The sequence below is a fragment of the Nelumbo lutea genome, chromosome 7 (assembly GCF_056320005.1).
Source record: "Nelumbo lutea isolate HS-2025 chromosome 7, American lotus-T2T, whole genome shotgun sequence".
Taxonomy (NCBI): Eukaryota; Viridiplantae; Streptophyta; class Magnoliopsida; order Proteales; family Nelumbonaceae; genus Nelumbo; species Nelumbo lutea.
In genome coordinates this window covers 58,399,217-58,414,641 of record NC_142690.1, presented here as the reverse complement: position 1 = coordinate 58,414,641, position 15,425 = coordinate 58,399,217, and the positions used below count along the sequence as shown (strand labels likewise).

The 15,425-nt window shown below is 36.5% G+C and overlaps 1 protein-coding gene across 10 annotated transcripts in view; it reads right to left on the bottom strand.

Moving 5' to 3' along the window:
• Positions 1–15,425, bottom strand: part of EMB2247 (protein EMBRYO DEFECTIVE 2247) — a 91,818-nt gene that overhangs the window by 63,382 nt on the left and 13,011 nt on the right. For 6 of the 10 annotated variants that reach the window (XM_088953290.1, XM_088953289.1, XM_088953291.1 and 3 more), the window contains 4 exons: positions 13,628–13,719; positions 10,321–10,374; positions 9,509–9,561; positions 9,345–9,412 (listed from right to left, as the gene is read on the bottom strand). In XM_088953290.1, coding sequence (XP_088809416.1) covers positions 9,345–9,412; positions 9,509–9,561; positions 10,321–10,374; positions 13,628–13,719 — 267 coding nt within the window. The remainder of the gene's footprint in view (positions 1–9,344; positions 9,413–9,508; positions 9,562–10,320; positions 10,375–13,627; positions 13,720–15,425) is intronic. The other 4 variants (XM_088953293.1, XM_088953295.1, XM_088953296.1 and 1 more) reach the window with 1 other exon arrangement.

The window sequence follows — 15,425 nt, the reverse complement described above, 5'->3', positions numbered from 1 at the left end:
AGTATAGCATCATTCCAAAATCGTTTAGGAACACTCATATGATGAAAAATATCATTGACCAGATTCAAGGAGATGACGGTTCGTTCGCTCAGCCACCCCATTTTGCTAAGGAGTGGGTGCACATGAAGTTTGATGAATGATGCCATGTTGTTCTAAATACTGTTGAAAGGAAGTAAGAAAGTATTCACAACCGTTATCTGAACGAAGAACTTTGATTGGAACACCAAATTGTGTATGTATTTTAGCATGGAATTTTTGAAAAATGGAAAATAATTCACTCCTTTCTTTCATTAAATAAATCCATGCCATCCTTGAACAATCATCAATAAAAGTGACAAAATACTTGTAACCATTATAAGATTATTTTAATCGGACCCCAAACATCTGAATGAACCAAAGGAAAAGGACTCAACATACGACTAGTAACCCTAAGACTGAAGGGAACCTAACAATGTTTCCCATACTGACACGACTTACACTGTAAAGACGACAAATGACTCAAAGACATAGCCAGTATCTTGAGTGCCTTGAGATAGGGATGTCCCAGTCGACAATGCCATTGTAGAGAAGTGAGTGAAGTCTGAAGTGCAACTAACGATCCACCACCGTTAAAGTAATATAATCCACCGGCCTCATGCCCCCCACCAATCTTCTTCTCCATCTTGAGATCCTGAAGAACACAAACGGGAAAAATGTAATAGAGCAATTAAGAGTCTTAGTTAATTTACTGACAGACATAAGATTGAATGGAAATTTAGGTAATATATAGAACAAATGATAAAGAAAGAGAAGCTATGTCAACATTACCAACACCATAGATGGGAGAAGAGGAACCATTGGAAAGGGTAATAGTTTGAGATGTGGAAGTTTTAGAGAGGGAAGATAACACACCTGGAGTCTCGGTCATGTGACCAGAGGCTCCAGAGTCAATAATCCAGGGAGAGGGTTTGGATGCCAAACAAGCTATACCTAAGTGTGCAAGGGTGGTTGTAGTATGCTGTGAAGTAAACTGGAGGAACCTTTCATACTCATCGCGCGGTACACTCACCATCTCCTTCCTAGAAACAGATGTAGATGTGGAAAGTGTTAGATCTGCCTGTTGGTTATCAATGACATCAACCCCACTAGCTACTACATGATTAGCCCATGTAGAAGGTGGGCTATGGAGATCATAACAGAAATTCACCAAATGTTCGTCCCTACCACAATGGGTATGCTTCCTAGTAGATTTACTTTTTCCTTTACCGCGGCCTCCCCCTGAGACACGATCACCACCACGACCAAATACGGAACCACCACGACCACCTCGGGAGGCATGTCCTCCCCCTCTAGTACCACATCCACCTCCTCTAGCTATCACAAATGTTGATTTGTCAGACGGAGTGGGATTCTCTATAGATCCCAAAGAAATCCTGCGAAACCGTGCTAAAACTTCGAGTGTAGGAAGAGTAGAGCCTCCCGATATTTGGGCCCTAATTGGTTCATACTTTGATTTTAACCCCACTAAAAACCTAGTGACATCTAGTTGCTCCCTCTGTTGTTGTTGAACCTTAACATATGGAGTGAAGGGATGATAAACATTGAATTCATTTATGAGGTTCTTCATACTGGCATAGTACTCCTCTAGGGTTTTATTTCCTTGTTGTAGATCAAAATACTCCTGATAGAGCTGATATACCCTTGTAGTATTATCCTGCCCAGAATAAAGCTTCTTGACATGTTCCCATATGTCCTTAGTTGTATCTAAGAGCATAAAGTTGGCACTTATTTTGGGTTCCATACTATTCCATAACCACGTCATAATTTGGGCATCTTCCTATTCCCAATCATCAAACCCTGGAGAGTCAGCTGATGATTTATCTTCCTTCACGTGTTTCACTTTCCTCTTTGCCTTGAGGAAAACATCCACTGACTTGCCCAATGGCACATAATTCTCACTATTAAGTTTAATGGAAGTCGTCTGCACACCAAAATAGTCAAAATTATGTCAAGGCAACCAAATACTATTGTCAAGGCAACACTAAAGCACACTGATAACAATCTCACAACTAGTCACAATCAACACTTGATGTAGAGTAACATTCAGGTTAAGAACTAGATGTTTTAATCAGATTCAGCTACCATCCAGATTAGAACATTGATGAAGGCTATTCAGCCACTTCTTTCAGCACAAAAAAAAAAAAAAAAAATTTGTTCACACCACTACTGACACCCCAGAATTATTAGGCACCATTACAACAACACAACACTGAAGCAACCACACAAAAATTCTGTTCACACCACTATTAACAACCCAGAAATAGTAGTCACCATAACAGCAATGTAACCACTCAAGCAACCACACAAAAACCCTTTTGAAATGGTTCAGTAGAGGGTAAACACCACAAGCACCACCATACGACTAGGGCTGTCACACATGGTGACAGCAGTATAAGGCTGATATCCTAGGTCTGCCGCACCTTGCTAATACTTGTAATAGGGATTGCGGCAGTCCTAAAAAAAATAAATTACAGATGCAGCAGCTTTCAGATTGTGTACCTCAGATTCGCAGCCCAGAGAAGAAGAAAAAAGAAGAGGGAGAAAGAACTTGAAGTCGCAGGATGGAAACCTTGAAGTCGCAGCCTTCTTCTCCTTCGTTTATGGCTCTGATACCATGTTTGACAGCTGTGCTTAGGTAGTTCGAACCAGTAGAGAGAAGGGAGGAAGAAGAAGAAGAAAAACAGTCGAATCTGATAGCTAAACCCTATCAGTCAACTATAATTTAGATTAGCCTCTAATTAGTTATACAAAGACTAAACTGCCCCCACTTAAGTATGGGACAGAAAGTCTCTATTAAAACTGCCACATAAGCACATACTTAACAGAAATAAAATGACTAATCTGCCCTTATTTAGCTAGCTCTAACATGAATAATATAATTATAACATTTAAGGCCTTAAAACTATTTTAAGTGGAAGAAGTGGTCATACGAACTGGTGTAATCATTTTATAAGCATTAGTTTGATCACTTTTATAATGAAATAATTATTTAAAACAACCTATAAAACTTATAAAGAATTAAAGAAAATCTACATGATATTTCTGACATATTTCTTATTTTCAAGTGGTCAATATTTCCCCCAAAACCAACATGTTAAATCTTGTTTTGGGGCAAATACCCAAACAAGGCTTCCCTACACTAAATGACTTCCTCCCATGCTTCATATTGTGCAATGCAAGTTTAGGTGGGAAGTGAACAAAGAAAATCTCCTCGAACAAAGCACACAACCATAGGGTATTCTTTTGTATAGAGGCTCTTGTAGGGAATAGGGATTTGGGATGCAAGGCCAGTCCCTTTTTCTGTCACACCATGCTTGCTTTGCCTAGGATGTGCTTCTGTATACAGGTTGGCTGTAGTGTTTATCTTGTCCATCTTTGGTTGGCTGTTGGCCTTGTACATTTATATGCTGCTGTTTGGGTAGTATTTTTTAAATGAATAAAAAAATTAGTAAAAGAAAAAAAAAAATGTACAAGAAAAGTGATAAGCAATCACCCAAGAGAAGATACTACATCCAAAGGGAAAAAAAAAACCAGAAAAAACTAAGCTCAGAGAAAACTAGCAAACCCTTGACAGTACAAGGACCAACCCTCCTATAAATCCCCTCTCATTGTATAATAGATAATATAAATAAAAATATCACGACCCAAAAACAACAAAGTTATAGTCCACCATTCCTAAAAGAATTCAACAGAAATCTTAGCCCCAAAATGAACACCACTCCTTTATCTCTCCCTCACTGTTTTTTGAATGGAGTTTGCTTGTCTTCTTCTAATTGGTCTTTTGAATTTTTAACTAGCTTAGTAGCTTGTTAGGCCCTACCCCAAACAATCCTCCTTTTATCCTTGTAAAGACCTTAGAAACTAGAATCTGCTGTTGATTTCTTTGACTCTTTTGAGTCTTCAATTGCCTAAGCTTCCACAACTTCCTTTGACTTGGCCAAGATGGTCTGATCCCTGTATGGTCCCACCGCAGCCTCTGCCTCTCCTTCCACCCCCTTAATGATTTCCCCACAACCTCTTTCGAAGGCATAAACTCCCTTTATCCTTGTCCTTCTCTGTTACTGCCGAAACCTCCTCTTTTCCAAGGTAAAACACTGCACTCTTCTTTCTTAAGAGAGAAAACCAATCTTCTTGATTCTTAAAGATGGAGCTCTCGCTTTGTTTTTGTAATAATGTTTTGTTGTTCTCCAAACGAACCCTTAATCGTCAATAATCGACTCTCCTCATCAACATAACCTCTGTGATTTCGAGCTCCCTTAGAGAAACCAAAGGAATACCATCTGGAAAACCCAAACTATTTTCATCACCTTTGGAAGTCGCCTTCCCAACTACATGTCACATGCCTCAAAATTTCTAGGTCCAAAGGTCAACTCAACATTTGGAGCACTATATCACAGGGCCATCCACTTAGCCCTAACTAAATGAATTAAGACCCCTGGAGTCCTGGACCCACAATAGTTATCCAGCCACTTGTCCATCTGTTCCCCTCCCAAATTTTCAACTCTTCTTTCGTCCACATGATTACTAATAGCATCACATGTTGGGCCAAGCAAGACAGGCCCAACCAGCTGAAATTGGCCTACCTTCTCAATAGACACCTGTTAACCTACTCGTTCTCCCATTTCAATCCTTCTTCTCTTGAGAAACCCATCATTAATTACATTTTTGAACTATGATCAATTGTTTTGTCAAGCATCATCACTTTAACTCCCAACAACTCTTGATTATCTCCTTTTTCCTGAATTTCTTCCCAAACCATGTTTGCCATGTGGGTTCCACCATACCCAACCAATATCATCTTCAACCTCTTTCCTCCCAAACCAGAGAGACGCTTCAACTTCCAATGTAACCCAAAGTTTCCTCCATCTTCCTTCTGCTAAGAAATCGAGCAAGCGACAAATTACCTTCAGTTTAGCACCTGAAATTTTGATCCTCATTGCTTGCAAATAGCCGAACTTCTTCCAAGACTCCATCACACACAGCCACAATCTTTTCAAAGACATGCTTCAATGCAAATTAAAAGGTAGACCAAAAATCTTCAAGATCAAGCTTTCTTTAGGGATAGTTTTTTCATTGCAAGAATTTTAGCCTCAGATAAAGCCACAACTTCGAGGGGCGAACCTCTAGAGTTCAAAGAGAGAAAAGATTGAGAGAGAATGATGGTGATTTGATCTATTCATCTCCTTATTACACAGCCTCTTATATAAGCTTTACAATCAAGATCAAGAATCGAGATTTGGTAGTTACAATTTCAGGTAATCAGTTTCTTGTCTTCAATTACTAACGTGGCTTCTTTTCTTATTTCTTGAATATACTTGTTGTATAGCTGTCTTAGCCATGCTTCCACTTTGGGTTCCTAACAATTCCTCCCCTGATGAGGTACACTTGTCCTCGAGGTGGAATTGAGGAAATCACTGCCTCAGAACCATACAATGCATACCTGACTCCCAAGTTGCATCTTCTCTTACTAAGCCTTCCCATTCAATCAAAACTTGTTTCACTATCTGGCTTCCCACCTTAACCCAATGATAATCCAGAACTGTCTTGGGATGTAATTGTAGCATACCTCCTTCATTCAAATCTAGTAATGCCCAACATGGTGAGGTATGGGGAGCTAAACATCTCTTAAGCAAAGAGATGTGAAAAACTAGGCAGATGCGTAATGTGGGAGGTAGGTCCAATCTGTAAGCAACAGATCCAATACGTTCTAAAATTGTATAAGGACCATAATATTTTGGTGACAGCTTATGCCACCCTTTCTTTTTTTTTTTTTTTTTTTGATCAATAACAAGAAACTTTATTAAAGATATAAACTATGTGAAGCTTATGCCACCCTTTCTTTGCTAGTGAAGTTTGTCGGTATGAGTTGAGCTTAAGAAACACAATGTCCCCCCACTTGAAGTTCTAGTGGTTGATGCTTCTTGTCATACTGGGCTTTCGTATAGGCTTGGGACCAACAAAGATTTGCCTTTTAAATCTTTAGTATGTTGTCACACCCAGTCGGATGATAGTCTAATGCCACCACCATGGTGGAGCCTCAATCATATGGTAGAATAAATGGGGGTTCTCTTTCATACAGAGCTTTAAAGGGATCATTCCCGCTAATACTTGGAACGTGATGTTGTACCAATATTCAGTCTAAGGGATCCACTAAACCCACGAGTTTGGATTTTCACCAGCAAAACAACACGAGTACGTTTCCAAGCAACAATTAAGAACCTCTGTCTGCCCATCAGACTGAGTGATAACTCATTGAGTGGTTTAATGTTGTACCATGCAATCTAAAGTACTCATGCCAGAAATGGTTGAGGAAAGTGTCATCTCAATCTGAAATAATCACAGCAGGAGTTCCATGGAACCTTAGGCAAGTACATTTCTAAGCAATGATTAAGAACCTCTGTCTGGCCATCAAACTGAGAGTGGTAACTCATTGAGTGGTGTAATGTCATACCTTGCAAACTGAAGTACCCACGCCAGAAATGGTTGAGGAAAGTGGCATCTCAATCTGAAATAATGACAGTAGGAATTCCATGGAGCCTTGTTATCTCTCATATGATTCAGCTATTGTGATTGTTGTGTAAGGATGGACTAATGGAATAAAATGCTCATATTTTGAGAGTTTGTCAAACTCCTGCAACACCTCTGCTATTGCAGCCCAACCCTGTTTCTTTCTCCCTTCTGGCAAACAAATGATATGTCTCCTCTGTCTCTAGATGTTTCAACAAGCATCAGAAAATGACTTTTGTTATTAACTTTCTTCTCAAGTCAAAAAACATTTCCCATCTCTTCTCAATTCACTGTCCCAACCAGGTGCTGTCACCGCTTGGATCACCCATCAATAAATCCTTTAAACCAACCTGCAACATCTTGAGTCAAGAAGGTTGCGGCTCTCCCACCTTCTCATAGTTTCGAAACTCCTCCCCCCTTGCTTTCCTCAAACAGAAAGTGCTTTTTTTTTCTACTGACACAACTTTCTTCCATGACACATCCATCTTTCTTCCACGGCACATCTTTCATCTTGAGATTTCATCCTGATATGTCACCTTCTCCCCATCATGTAATAATCTTGAAATAAATTTCTTTTTGCTTCAACCATTGGCCAACTGATGGAAAAATCTTGAGTTCCCATCTCCTTTAACCATTTGCATCTGGATTTCTCCATCCAGGTAGTCTTTTGGGTAGTTAGGATTTTGAATGAATTAATTCGTGCAATTTATCCAAAAATAAATAAAAAACTTGTACTATCAAAAATGCATACCTAAATGCCATGACCGATGCTACAAACATGTTAACGAGTTCTTAACGATCTAAATTAAGATGTAAAAAGCTTCCCTTGTAAGAACAAAAGGAGAATTTCCCTCTAGAACTCCCCTCCAGGCTCCAGCTAACTTCTTCAAAAGCACAGTTTTGACCAGCCACTGAGACAACTTCACCTCCTCCAGAAACATTTTATTTTATTAACATGGTATCAGAAAGAAACTAGGTTTACCTTCCATTAGCATCTAAATTAATACCTTACAAGAAGGTTCGACAAATAAATATCTCAAACGATCAAATGTTTCAACCAAAAAGAGGTAAATGGGCTATTTAAAAGCAAAAGTTTTAAAGAGACGGAAGAAATATTCTCATCCTGAGAGTAAGAAGGGTCCTAATTTGGGCATATTCCATTTTCAATAATACAAAACATCTCATAGTCAAAAGGAAGAACCTACTATGATGAAAAAAATCTAACACAGGGATATTTAGAATACTTTTAACTTCATTACGATTTTAACCATTCCATCAAAAATGAGATGTGCCTAAAACATAGCCCAAATTAGTTTGGTTTGTAATGAACCACATGTCCTCTCACTCTCAAATACTTTTTTAAAGCCTCATAATCTTCTCTGACCTGTTGTAGATTGATTTTTTACATAGTTTTTGCAAGTGCTGATTATACAACAATGGTTCATTTAACATCCCCTTAATTCTTTTGAAACTTCTACCTCTCTTCAATCCCTATTTTCATGAAAAATAAGGAGAATTCCTAATATGGAAAGAAGAAACTGTACATAAAATCAATTGGATCACTATCAACAAAAAGATGACCTATAGATTACTGCACACAATCTTAAGAGAAAGGCTACATAGAAAAGGATTCTCTATAAACCATAAACAACAATCCCAAGGACATCCAAAAACTCCATCCCCAGAAGATAATCAATCTATCAAGAATCTCAGTCATTAGAAATTGAACAGCAGTTCTCACAAAACATTCGTAACACCACTCAATCACTCCCACTTTGGATCCATTCAAATAGAAAGTGTTTCACTAGCCAGCACATAATAGTCACGGTGAAAAAGAAGGCAATAAGCATCTTATAGTCTGATCAGTATAAAACTGATTTGCAGGGGATAACATAGATCCAATGAACTTAATAAAAAGATAGAAATCAGAACCAGAATCAATGCCATTCATTTTGCTATCATGTTGCTCCTTCCCCAAATGGGAGACCAATGGTTGAACTTGCATCATTGCCCCTCTATGATCAGTACCTACCATTCCATTGCCTCTAGTTGTTTTCCTCCTGTAGATCCATATGTAGTTTTTTTGTAGGTCAAGCCCCTGCCAGACCAAGCTTTAGCCTGGAGAAGATCTTTGTCACATGCACTACATTATGATTTTTCATGTTTACCTTGGGATCTAATGGAAATGTAAGTGAAGAAAATACAAACAGTTTAATGCACGTTTGACTGTATTTCATTCCAAACTCCTCTAGATGCTTCCAATATACACAATGAAAAAAATTTATTATTCTTCATAACAAAAAGGGTAGAAGGGGAAAAAAACACTTCCAGGAAAAAAAAAAAGAAGATTAGTACAGTCTGTCAAAAGCCAGTAAAGAAATATGATTTACTAAAAGAAGGGCTGGTATAGCATCCTTAAGTGTTTCTACATCACTGGGGTGAAAAGATGTTACAAACATATTCTCAGGAGACAAGTTCTCCAAGTACCTTGCTGCACTTTAGTTTATGATGATTCAATCATAGCAAAAAATTTATAGCTGAAAGCACATATCCTCTATAATTACATGAATAAATAATAAAATCAGAATTTATTTTCCTTTTTTTCGTTAGTAAAATTTCTTTGTTGCCGGTCTACATACATGAAATTTCCATAAAAAGAAAGAGGGCAACAGAATAAACTTATAAAAATTGTCTTGGTGGAAAAGTATATCAAGGACTCAACAATATTTTTACCAAAGAATAGAATGACATTGGATAATATTTAGCACAAGGTATGAGGTGACTGAAATCTAAACTACCTTGAACCTCCTGCAATGCGATACTTGATATAATATAAAGTACCAGGTTCTTCAGAATATTCAACTTCCTAAGAACAAAGAAACAAAATTCATTCCATTCTGTAGCATCTTAAAATTGAGCCAATGGAAACAGCAAAACTTGTATAAATTTTGAGGCATTATACCAAGTCAGAGACCGCTGTCTGCAGACTAGGAGACCAGTTAACCATGTAAGTCCCTGAAAGAAAAAGCATCTTGCTTAATACAGAACTAACTACCATCAGGCCCTCAAGTATATCTATTGCAATTCCATTGAAATCTGTTGCAACGAGATAGGTAGCATTTTTTTAAACAACAATGATACCTAAGAAAAGACAGAAACACATAATTCTTGCAAATTAGTAATCTAGCTTGTGGCAGGAATATCCATTGTCCAGATTTTTATTCAGTACAGTTGATGAGGTTGGAGTGATGATCTTAATTGAGGGTAAAACCTCTCCTTCTATTGCTCTTTACACGGATAATTTTATAATTTTTAGAAAATATCAATATGACAGCATGTTCTTGAGATGTGTGTTCATTTGTGTGGAAGCAGTGCCGGATTTGAAGATTAACATTGACAAAAGCAAGCTCATAGTGATTTCAATTTTGAAACAGTGCCGGATCTAACTGCAACCTTGAGATGCAAGTGTGTGATGCCTACTCTTTCATTTTGAAACAGCATCCTTGATGAAAAATAAGTTTAAAATAAGCATGATAGTAAACCATTTCTATTAGTTCCTAGTGATTTCAATTTCAGATTGTATGAGATCAATGGATACTGAGGGTCCATGCCACATACCTTTTTTATCAAATAACTGCATCAATTCATTAATATCAGAAAAAAGATACAATAGAATACCAAGGAGAGAGGAAATTCTCTTAACTCTCCCCTTGGGATTAACACTAAGTACACTGATTACACAAAGCCCAAAAAAGTTTATCTCTCCCCACATACCTTGATAGATTAGGCCTTTGTCATGGAGTCTCACAAAGGCCTCAACCACAGCTCCTGCATTTATTACAACATACAAACTCAGCATACATAAAAATGTATTAATCGAATATAATGGCACTGCATTGTACAAACATTTGAGCAAGACCATGCTTTTCCAAACGCCTACACATTTATATCTAAGGCCACATAATATTTTTATTTTTTATTTATGTTATTAATATTAGTACAACAAATTTTTTTTGATAATTTAGTAGTATAAAAGATATTATTAGACTAAATTGTTCATATTAAGGGTTTATAGTATTGATATTATTATTCTTATATTAGATTCTTTTTATTATTTTCTTATTTGTTTGGGTTCAATCAACACACAAGTCAATAACATAGCCTTGAATCCTTTAGGACTTTAAAACTTGAACTGATAAGTAAGAAATAACTTGAAGATTTTATCCAATCGACATAAGAACAATCAATAGGACTTCTTCTTCCTAGGACCAAACCAAGAGCTCAACCCTTATGGTTTGTATTTTTCTTTCCTTATTTTTCTTCTCATAAATATGTTAATTTTCCATCTTTTGATTCAGGGCTTATACTTATTTCATGAGGATTATGGTAATTATTAGTTAAAGATTATTGCTTATTACCATGAAACCCAAGGGAACTACCCTAGGATTTATACTTTTTTATTTAAAAAATTCATCGCCTAGGTGACTAGGTGACAAGGCACTCCCTATCACCTACTTCACCTGGTATCTTGAAAACTATGCTGATAACCTATTCAAAACTATAAACAAATTCAACCAAGGCAAACTAAGGAATAGATCAAGCTTAACAATTATGCTATAGGAAACAACAATGAGCGTGTAAGAAGTGATAAGCTTACTGAAATCCAATTTTCTGATATCATTTTTAATAAACTTACAATGATGTGTAAAGATTTCAAAGTTATTCTAGGAGAAAGCTTAACAACACAACAAAGAATAGTGGTGGAAGATGTGTGCATTAGGAAATGGAAGAGTAATAGGGACAAAATAATCATTTATCAAGAAAAAGGGACGAAAATAGGTCTCCAAGAATTAGGTAGGAAAACTTGAAAGGGGATAGTTCAATTTAGAAGCAGATTGATAATAGAAGGGAACTGGAATTTATATAGAAAGATTAATGATATTTGGCAAACAATATAAAGAAAGTAACAAAGGATGTCTTAAGAGAATATAAAGGAAAGTAGCAAGGTATTAAAGAAATTTGTTTGTGGAATGAAGAGGTTCAAAATATAATTACATTAAAACAAGCATGCTACAAAGAATTGCAAAAGGCTAGAAATGTAAAAAAGTGGAAAAAATATAAAACAATAAGAAAGGAAGTTAAAAAGAAAGTGAAAGAAGTTAAATGAAAGGATTATGATGAGCTTTACCATAAATTAGGTACTAAATAGGGAGAAAAAGGAATGTAAGTTGAGAGAAAGGAAAGGAAGAGATTTAAACCATGTTAAGTGCATTAAAGAAAAAGATCAAATAAATTTGGAAAAACTATTTTGAAAAATTATTAAATGAACACTAGAGAGAAGGTGCTAATGGAGAAGAATCTAACAATACTAGTAGTGTTAAAAATAATATGTACCTCGGGATCAAATCCCACCTACACCAAAGTTGGGGGGTTATGGATTGGGGGATGGGCTACCCCCGTTGTGTAGCCCTTTAAAATATATCAAAAAAAAATTAATATTTACCTTCATAGAATTAAGCATACTAAAGTAAAATAAGCACTAAATAAAATGAAGAAGGGAAAGGTGTCAAGACCTTATGGGATTCCAATAGAAGTATGGAAAGGTATGGGAGAAGTAGGCTTGTTATGGCTAACCAAGCTATTTAATAAGATAGTGAAAGAAAAGAAAATGTTTGATGATTGGAGAAACAGCAACATGGTGTTTATATTTAAGAACAAAGGTGATATACAAAGTTATAATAACTATTGGGGAATTCATTAATCAAAAAAAGTAACTATCAAGGGATTAAATTTATGAACCACACTATGAAACTTTGAGAAAGAATAATTAAACAAAGATTACGACTTGAAACTAGTTATCAAAGAACAAATTAGGCTTAATGCTGGAGAGATCAACCAGGTGATAGAAAATCTCAGAGAGAAGAAAGATATTCTATGGTGTCATTGATCTAGAAAAGGTAAATGATAGATTTCCTAGAGAGATAATATGGTGGGTCTTGGAAAAAAGGGGTTCAAAAATAGGTACATATACCTAATTAAGGATATGTATGAGGGAACAACAACCAATGTTAGAACGCCGTGGGAGAGACTTCAAATTATACAATTACTATGGGTCTTCACCAAGTTTCAGCACTTAGCCCTTATGTATTTACACTAATCATAGATGAATTGACTAAACATATTCAAGGGAAGTTCCATTGTAAATGTTGTTCATGGATAACATTGTTTTAATTGATGAAACTAATGAAGAATTAAATGCAAAATTAAGCTTATGGACAAATGCCTTAGAAACAAGAGGTTCTAAAATAAGTAAGATCAAAACATAGTATACGACATGTAAATTCAGTAATAATAGGAGTGTAAATCAATATACACTTGGGATTGCAGACCAAGAGATAACTCAATGTGACCATTTTCGGTACTTTGGTTCAATAAATCATAACAACGGAGAGACTGAGGAGGAAGCCACCCAAAGAATTAGAGCATGATGGGCAAAATGGAGGGATGCATCTGGACTTTTATGCGATAGGTGAATAGCACTTAGATTAAAAAGAAAATTCTATAAAACTGTTGTAAGGCCAGCTATTTTCTATGGAGAGGAGTGTTGGACAGTCAAGAAAAAACATGTCCAAAAAATGAATGTGGCAAAAAGGCGAATGCTAAGATGGATGGGTGGAAAAACTATAACGGATAGGATTAGGAATGATGTTATCTGTAGGAACCTAGGAGTAGCTCCAATAAGTGGTAAAATGAAAGAGGGTAGATTAAGATGGTTTGGGCACGTGCATAGAAGACCAAAAGTGGATTAGCGGAACAGGGTAGACCAAAAATGAGACTTAAGAACTAATAATTTAATAGTGGATATGGCTTTAAATAAAATGGATTGGTGAAACAGGATTCATGTAGTCGACCCCATATAGTTGGGATAAAGCATGGATGATGATGATTTTTAATAAACATTTCTGATGTGCAAGTAGAAGAACAAAACTTCCATGTGCTAAACTACAATTAGGTATCAAATATTAAGTCATCATTCACACCAACTCATCAAAAATAATGATTGGACAGGAAATTGTCTTACGACTTAGCTGCTCATCAAGGGTGAAATGTTCTCTGGTCCAATCACAAGATGCACCCAATCTCCTAATCTGGTTTGTAATGGTTCGACCATATCTGAAAATTGTACCAGATAAATATACAAATCACCAACAGAATCAGTGACATATAAAATTCCTCTAGAGAAAAAAAAGCAAAATTATCCCACATTCCACATATTCAGCAATAACAGGATAAAGCAACTTCTTTTCTTACTTCTTTTATTATTGGTATTAAAGCAGTCTTTTTGCACCATAGTTAATTTCTTTAAGTGGAAACACTATAAGAAGAATGACAGTACAATGACAACAGTAAGACAGAGACCTTTTAAGCCATGAAAAGGCAAACACCTTAACACCATATATCAGCTCAAATCCCCATAAGTTTGTCTTTTGTGATTAAGAGTCCGTGGCCAGCACGGGGTCATGATACTACATTGTTCAGTAAGTAAATATAGTCTACTATTGTCATGAGCTGTGTACTGGTGTGAGAGGAGAATGAAACAACGAGAAAGATGCATGAAAAGAGAAGACTTAGGGCAATAAAACAAACCAAATCTACCTCTTTCAAATGAGAGAAATGCTTAGTATTAATACTAGAAATATCCAAATTACAAAGCACTCCCCAATGGGGCAGATATTACATTAAAATCTCTCATTATTACAAAGCACTCCCCTTGCTCGCAAAGGAACATCATAACCTTGGTAGCAATATGATCAACTAGTCTTATAGGACAATTATCAAACAAAGAAAAGGAAGGTGGATGGGGGTCTAGGTTTGGGCAATGTGGGCAAGAAGAACCTAGCTCTGTTAGGTAAACGATTGTAGAGATGGCCTAATGAGAGCGATAAGCTATAGTATAAGGTGGTGGAGAGCATTCATGGCAGTCTAGAAAATGTATGGGATGCTGCCATTTCTTGTAGGGCAACTTTGACATCTTTGTGGATAGCCATTATGTGTATTATCCCTCAGTTTCTCAGCTTTGTTAGGTATGATGTTTGTTCTGGGAATAAAATCTTGTTCTGGGAAGATATTTGGGTTGAGGATGCTGATCTCAGGGCATGTTGAAATTGGAAAGGAACTTGGTCTTTTCTTTTTGGGAGGTGAGGCTTTTGTTAGGAGAGCCTTTGAAGATTTCAAGAAAAGATGGGAGAAATGTGGGAAGAAAAACATCATGGGGAAAGGAGGAGAGATTTGGAATGAAGCAGATGATGAGGGGTCTGATGGGCTTGAAGATGAGGGGTGACCGCTTGTCACCCCCATCATGTATGATTTTTTTCCTTTTTAATAAGTTTTCTTTTATCATCAAAAAAATATATTTTTCACTCCTTGTACTCCATATCTTCTTTTAAAAAGGACCCAATTGTGAAGTTTGTCTCTTTTCTCCTACTACGAACATTTCCTAGGAAAGGTCATTGAGTGAGCAAGAATGAGTCTATTTCGAATTTATTGCAACTAATTGAAAGATTTTGGCTAGACTTTCCAGATCATATAAGTGTATGTGGTCCCCCCATCTTTTTTTTTTTATTAATAACACGCAACTTTCATTAATAGAATAGAATTAACTACAGGAGAAAGAGAGATAAAAACTCTTAACTCCCCCACTTTTAGGCAAAAACAACAAGACAAGATTACAAGATAGCCCAAAACATTGAGTCCCCAGTCACCCCTTGTTTGGCTAACCCATCAGCAAAGCAGTTAACACTTCTTTTCACCCAGTTCAGTTTGACTTCAATATCTTTAGTCAACCACTTGAATTTCCTCTTCTCGTCACTGTAAGTCCA